At 51.1% G+C, this 6849-nt stretch overlaps 1 protein-coding gene across 1 annotated transcript; it reads right to left on the reverse strand.

Moving 5' to 3' along the window:
- Positions 1–686: 686 nt before the first annotated feature.
- LOC142775127 (uncharacterized) lies at positions 687–3842 on the reverse strand. Its single transcript, XM_075876476.1, has 2 exons — positions 2411–3842; positions 687–973 (listed from the first exon to the last, which is right to left on the reverse strand). The coding sequence occupies exons 1-2, from the start codon at positions 3840–3842 to the stop codon at positions 687–689; spliced, it is 1719 nt and encodes a 572-aa protein (XP_075732591.1).
- Between the last annotated feature and the right edge of the window lie 3007 nt (positions 3843–6849).

Here is a 6849-nt window from a genome sequence, read left to right on the forward strand (position 1 = left end):
TAAATTCCACCGTGACTTTCTTCAGGTATATTTGTAGACACAACGGCACGCTTCCCAGTCGTTTTTTTTTTAGTCTTCTTCATTCCGTCGCACTGAGTAAGGCACTCTGCAATGTAAATTCATGAAAACTCCAAGCAGAAACAAAATCGCAGCCGATGCTGGTGGCACAGCCCACCAGCGTAAACGAAAATCTACGGAGGGATAAAACGCGCGTTCCATAGTGGCTGCTTCGGACTGCAGCAGCGATGGGCGCACTTGAAAGTGCGTAGACGTAATGTTCCTGTGGAGTCGGTTCTGTTATTTTCCCTAAATGTTCGTGCGTTTACCCATACACGTACATATTCGAAAAAAAAATATTTGAGGGGATCGGGAGTGCAAGAGCAAGTGGGCTGCAGCCTCTGATGGGTACCCCGATACACCAATTCTAAAACAAGATTTATTTTGTCACAGCTTTCCAATGTGCCCGGCACCATAATAATCCAATATGATGTTACCTCGTTTAGACTGAAGCTCTCAATCACTGTACTTCTACAAAACAAAAAAGAAGTTAAACGAGCGTGAAAGCCATAGGTTGATCTATCAAAAAGGAATTAGTTTATTTGAAACAAAAAAAGGCAGCTCTTGAGTGCCGCGGTAAACGTTTGGATAGTAGGCTTTCGTCTCCGAGAGTGAACTGCAAGAAAGGCTCATTCGGAAAAGCGGCATGGCAGAGGTGACAAGTTTTGAACATAGTCACAATCGTCTCCGGCAGCGTCGTCGAGGCTAGCGTACGAGAGTTGCTGCTCCAGGCATAGTTTCCACCCTGAAGCGTGCAGCTTTATAGGTTCGAGTAGTGTCAGGCGATCATTCTCGGGAACATCTGACGACAGGAGAGCATCCCGCAAGCAGGCCACTAGCGCCACCATGCGGGCTGGGGCACCTTGTTCCGCTGCATTGCGGCTGTATACTTTAGGGTTCTGCGGAGGCACTCGACCTGCAGTGGCAGTATTAAAATTTAAGGATATTATATGCTTCGCAGTCCTTTATTATCTGTTGTCCAACTGAAGAGACAAATACGCAGCTCTACAAGGCTTCATCTGACTTCACCTCATGAAGGCTCAATAAATAGTCGGAGCAATGACATCAAGTCGCCAATATATATAAGTGGTTATAACAGAAGAAAAGAAGCGAAAAGTGCCGACCCGTAACTGCCTCCCCGTACGAAGACACCTCAACAGATCAGCACAGGAATGGGGTATAGGGAATAAAAGATATAGGGAAGACAAGATTGGAGAAAAGAAAAAAAGAGAGAGGTGAAGGTCTTTCGATCTGCTTTCGCAACGGACTCACAAGCACCCACACGCGGCTGACTAGGAAAGCCCCCAACAAGTCCGGAGAGGTGTCGTCGCCACAAGGAGGCCAACGGGTTGGATTGGCGCATTGTAGAGAGCGCGTGAAGCAATCGCCGAAGCGGGTAACATCTGACCGGGAACAATTGAGGTCCATAGCATTAACTAATAGGAGTCCAGTGGACCTCAATGGAGAGGTACTAAAGTTCCTTCCGGTCACAAGCACTCAAGGAGCGCAGAAGTCTTGAAGAAGGTGATTAGGGCAGCATGCATGTGCTTGAACAGGCATGCGTGTGCATGGAGAAACAGAATCACATCAACAGTGATGGTGAAGAGTCACTGCTGTAAGTGTGCTGTAAGCACCGAAAAGTGATCTGCGCGCATCTGAATACTCCTCATACTCGAAGATAATGTGATGGAGTGTTTGAGCTGCGGGTAATGACAGCAGATTTGGTCTCCTCATCCCGACTGTCTGTGTACCCGTTCCACGTGCAGTAGCAGCCGATGCGCAGGCGGAGAAGGTAGGCGCGCAGCTCTCTGGAAAATCCGGTTTTCTGGAGTGGGCGTGGTGACTTCCCTGCCGCAACTCGTGGGTCCGGGTGGCGAGCGGAGACGAACCGCTGTGTGCGAAGAACTCGTTCGCTGGATTCCGTGCCGACGGGTTGTGCCCTCGCGATCTCCGACGAAAGTGCAGCTCTGGCCGACTGGGCTGGTCCTACGCCAACTCCTGACGCCGGTTCCTTACGACGACGACAGCGTAACTATGGCCTACCGGGTGAGCCCTACGCCATCTCCTGTCGCCGACAAGAGCTCTCGCTTGTGGTGCCCTGTCCTCGGACTCCTGCAACCATGTCTATCTTCCCTGTCTTCGGCTTACTTCCGTCATTCGTTGTCCCTGCAACTCCTCTCTCCTTCCTCTCTCTCTCTATCTTTCCAACTTTTAATCCTATCCTTTTAATCCATTCTCAACCCCCATCCCTTATGAGCTACTGTTGCGGTGTCCTCAACTAGAGAGACAGTTACAAGGCTCAATTTTTTCTTCTTTTCATTTAAAATCTCCCCCCCACCGCTCACACACACACCCTTCCGTGTGCGAAGACACGCTACGTCGAATGTGATCACCAGTGTAGCCACAGCGGTTCTGGGAGAGTGCGCATCCTTGGCGAGCTCGTCGACCCCTTCGTTGCCAGATATTCCAACGTGCGCTGGTATCCATTGCAGCACAAGATCACACCCGAGGTCCTGCGCCGCTTCGAGCTTTTGCGCGATGCGCATGGCAACCGGAGTTGGAGAGCAGCACGTGAGTCCGAGAGAATGAACGCCGACGGAACTCTCAAGTGTAAGGAGGTCATGAGCGGCGAGGTCAAACGCTTGGAGTTCCGCTATCGTCGACGATGCTTCGCAGGCGAGGCGGCACTGATTGTGAAGCTTCAGCGAAGGCACCACACGCGCAGCCGTGGCACAACCGTCGTTCAACACCGAACCGTCACTAAAGACGAGAAGTCGCCCCGCGAGAAAATCGTTGAAAGTGCCGGCAGTTTCCTGCCAAAGCGCACACTCTGGCGTCATCCGCTTGCTTGCCACTCCCGGTAACCGTGTCTGAATCTTCAGAGTGTGATGCCGGCAAGGCGGGGTGCTATAGTCATTCACATCTGGTGATCTCGGGACGAGGGCGTTGAATGCTGTAGCGCATTGCCCCATAGGTAAGTGAGTAGTGAGGAGAGCCAGAATACCAGCCGCTGTCCGTGACGCGAGCGTTTCATGCGCTCTAAGTAATTTAGCGCTGGAAGGTCGGCCCGGAGTGACAGCGGCATGTCTTCCGCCCAGCGAGTGTTGGGCCAATTTGAGAGAATCGGGGCAAGCTGAAAAACTGGCGAATTGCAATACGATGCGCTGCGTCCAGTGTCTCCCGGTTGGAACGCTAAGCACCGCGAGAGGAAGGCCGTACAAAATGCGCACCGCATCCATTCCGTTGTAGATGCGGAGGGCTAGAGTCGTAGTGCATTCGTTGTCACAAAGAAGGAGCACTCGAGTGGTGGAGGCGACCCTTCGCGCGTTTCGAAGCTGGTCGCTGTCCACTGGTGACCAGGTGAGGCGTTGGTCCAACTGCACTCCGAGGTTGGTCACTCGTTTCTTCCAAATGATGGAAATTGTTTGGAGAGTGAACCTCGGTGTGTAGCGCTGGGCGCCATAGCTGGGGTGCAGCAGCATCGCTTCAGTTTTCACCGGTGAAAACCACATCCCCCTGCTCGTGATGAACGCGTCAATAGAATCCAGAACAGTTCGGACACTGGTGCGAACACACCGGCCACTGGACACAGGTACCGTCGCGAAAACCGCAATGTCGTCTGCGTAGACCCCGACGCGCACATCACAGGGAAGGGCACGGGAAATGTAATCGTCGATGTCAGCCAGGGTGAGATTGAACAAGAAGGGGCTGGGTAAACTGCTCTGCGGAGCACCGACACTCGCGGGACGCGGTGCACTGAGGACTCCACCAACGCGCATACGCATGGTTCTGCCGCCAAGGAAGACAGTGAGGTACGCGAAGAGGAGACCGGTCACTCCGAGATCGTGCACCGCGTCAGGATGGTGAGGTGTGACAGGGAGTCAAATGCCGCCTCTATAGCAGAATGAGGTAGCCGGCTTCTCCGTTGTGCTGTGCCTCCTCTAGCGTTGCGATGACGTCGGCAAGGGCGTCGGCAGTGGCACACGAACGGCGGAAGCTGCACTACGAAGGCGAGAAAACATCGAGTGCCTCGGCAATTCATTCAAGTCTCCTCAGTGCCATGACCTCGAAGAGCTTGCCCGTTGCGGAGGTAAGGGAAACAAGGCGATAGGACGCTGGCTCCGAGGCGGGTTTTCCCTTCGTGAGCACGGGGACGACGATGGCTTCGCACCACCCTTTCGGTACTATCCTCGTGCGCCACACGTGGTTGTAGGCGGCCAAGAGCACTGGGAACTGGGACTGATCAATGTTGAGAAGCATCTTATGTGTCACGCCGTCAGCGCCGGGCGGTAAGCACCATTTGCGCGACGCCAAAGCTAGGGGCGACTTCCCGAGAGTGAAATCCTCAATACATAAAGCGCGTACTTGGTCGCGCATGCCAGCTATAAGAAAAAAGCGGCGAGGTTTGTACCGCTTTCGGCGATGGTGCAGCGGGAGTTGGGGAACCCCGGGAAAGCTTTCAGGAGCACTGGGGCAGAGGGTATCAGCAAGTAGCTCGGCCAATCACTGGCAAGTGAGACACTGTGTAACCGCAACGGCGAGGGCTGGAAAACGTAACTCAACGGGGCACAAGCCGGCACTGAATAGTTTGTTTAGAAACTAACGCTGACAATGCTGACCAAGCATTTTTCATTGACATCAGAGATATTTTTTACTTGATTAAAAAAACTAACGCTGACAAAGGTTACCAAGCATTTTTCATTGACATCAGATATCCTTTTTACTCGATTCATCATAAAGACCTAGTCGAAGCAGTGAAACAGTGTATTGATGAATATGGTGTCATAAGGCTCCAGAATGACGCCTGGATATCTAGTAGTGATTTTTAGGGCTTTTACATTTTTATCTCGTGTAAACTTTTATCAAATGGGACGACGCTGTTTATCTACAAAAAACGAGGATGTGCATAGGATCGTGCATTGAACCCATACTGAGCGATCTTTTGAGTTGAGATTGAGCCACAGGCAGTAGAAATTCTGCCAATAATTAGGAAGGGTCTTGTACCACTTGAAGTAACGTACGAAATACCGCAAGAAAGCACAATCCGCTTTCTTGACCTTCGTCTCTTTTCTACGTTTGAACACACTTCTAGAGCTATGAACCGTGGTCGGAACAGCCTCTCTTGCAGTACGATTCGGCACGTTCAAAGCTAATAAAGCGACGGATTGCCAGCATATGTTTTATAGATGCCCTGTTGAAGTCATCCCATCACACTATGGCCGCTAGTTTTGCAAGACAAAGCAAGCGATTATCCTTGGCAGGCTACCCATTGTTGGTGCAGGTGTCGGTTGCTGAATGCCTGTTGAATGTTCCACGAATGCGGGGACGACCGCAGACCTATGGTGAGCCCAATGCTGGTAAAACCAGTGTGATTCTGTACGTAGATAAGATTTCACACCATTTGAAAAAGATAGCCCTGAGAGGAAATGTCCGCGTGGTGTTCTCTGCTTCAGACAAACTAAGCCGTCTATGTAAGCTTAAACTACCAACCCCACGAAGGAGGTTCTTACACCTGGGAGTCTACACTGAACGTCAATGCCTCTGCAAAGGCAATCTGTGTCAAGGCCTGTGCTCGAGCCCGCCGAAACCTACGCTACCAAACGGCTGGTGACCTTGGCGGCGGAGTTCGGAGCAGTGGCGCCTTCGGGACCGTGTTGCCGTCTCGCCTTTCGTAACAGTGGTAGGCAACTGTGAGATTGGCCGGCGTCAGCGACATCGATGCGTTGAGTGCCTGGTGTTTTCTCCTCAGTTCAGCAGACTACTCTATCACAGGTTATAGTACATTAGAGAAGGGCTGTGTGAAGCATTAAAGTGAGCTTTTACCATTTCAAGCCATGTCGGAGCGCTTTGAAACCAAAGTTAATGCAGAGGGTGTAAACACGGCGGGGTTTAAAATTGCTTGCGCGTCTTGCTAGTAGATTTATAGTGGGTACGGCAAGTATATTCTTAACAGAAGCAAACAGCAAGAGGCTAGTGTGAACGATGGAGAACCTTAAAGTGAAGGAACTCATCGAAATTTGTGAGAAACTTGGCCTTACTTTGGGCCGTGTGAAACGAAAGCAAGCGATACTTGAGATCATGAGGGATGCAGGAGTGACAACTGAAGAAGTCGGTGAGGTCTGGGCGGATATAAAAGCACGCCGCGAGGAGGCTGAAAGGCGAGAAGTTCGCGAACGAGAATAAGCTGAAAGGCGAGAAGTTCACGAACGTGAAGAAGCTCAAAGGCGAGAACGCCGTGAGGAGGCCGAGAGACAGGAGCGCCTTGAGTTGAAACGAATAGAATTGGCAATCGTAGTGTTCTCAGGCACCTAGCGTAGCTTCTGCGACAGTTCAGGTCAGCGGTCAGAGAATTCGCGACCAACTGCCACCGTTCGTAATAGGCGAGGACATGGCGAAATATCTCGTCAAGATTGAACACGTCTGAGAGCGAAATGCTTTGGAGCAATTTGGTCTCCTCATCAAAACTACTTGATTATTATGGTAGAAAGGATTCAAAATAGAGGTGCCCGCTTCATATCACGAAACTACGACATCACGTCAAACATAACGCAAATTAAATCAGACCTTCAGCTGCCGTCATTGGATAGCCGTCGCAGTATTGCTCTTCTCTGTCTGTTCCAGAAATATATTACCTCTAATAAACGAACGCGGCTTCAGCTTCAAGCACCTCACTCTTTTTCACGCAGATTGCATAATCAGTTCAGCTTCATGCGCATATACGGGTCAACTAATGCATTCAATTCATCACCACTGCCTCGGGCCGTTCGTCTTTGGAATGACCTCCCTGATTGC

The sequence above is a fragment of the Rhipicephalus microplus genome, chromosome X, assembly GCF_043290135.1.
Source record: "Rhipicephalus microplus isolate Deutch F79 chromosome X, USDA_Rmic, whole genome shotgun sequence".
NCBI classification, from domain to species: domain Eukaryota; kingdom Metazoa; phylum Arthropoda; class Arachnida; order Ixodida; family Ixodidae; genus Rhipicephalus; species Rhipicephalus microplus.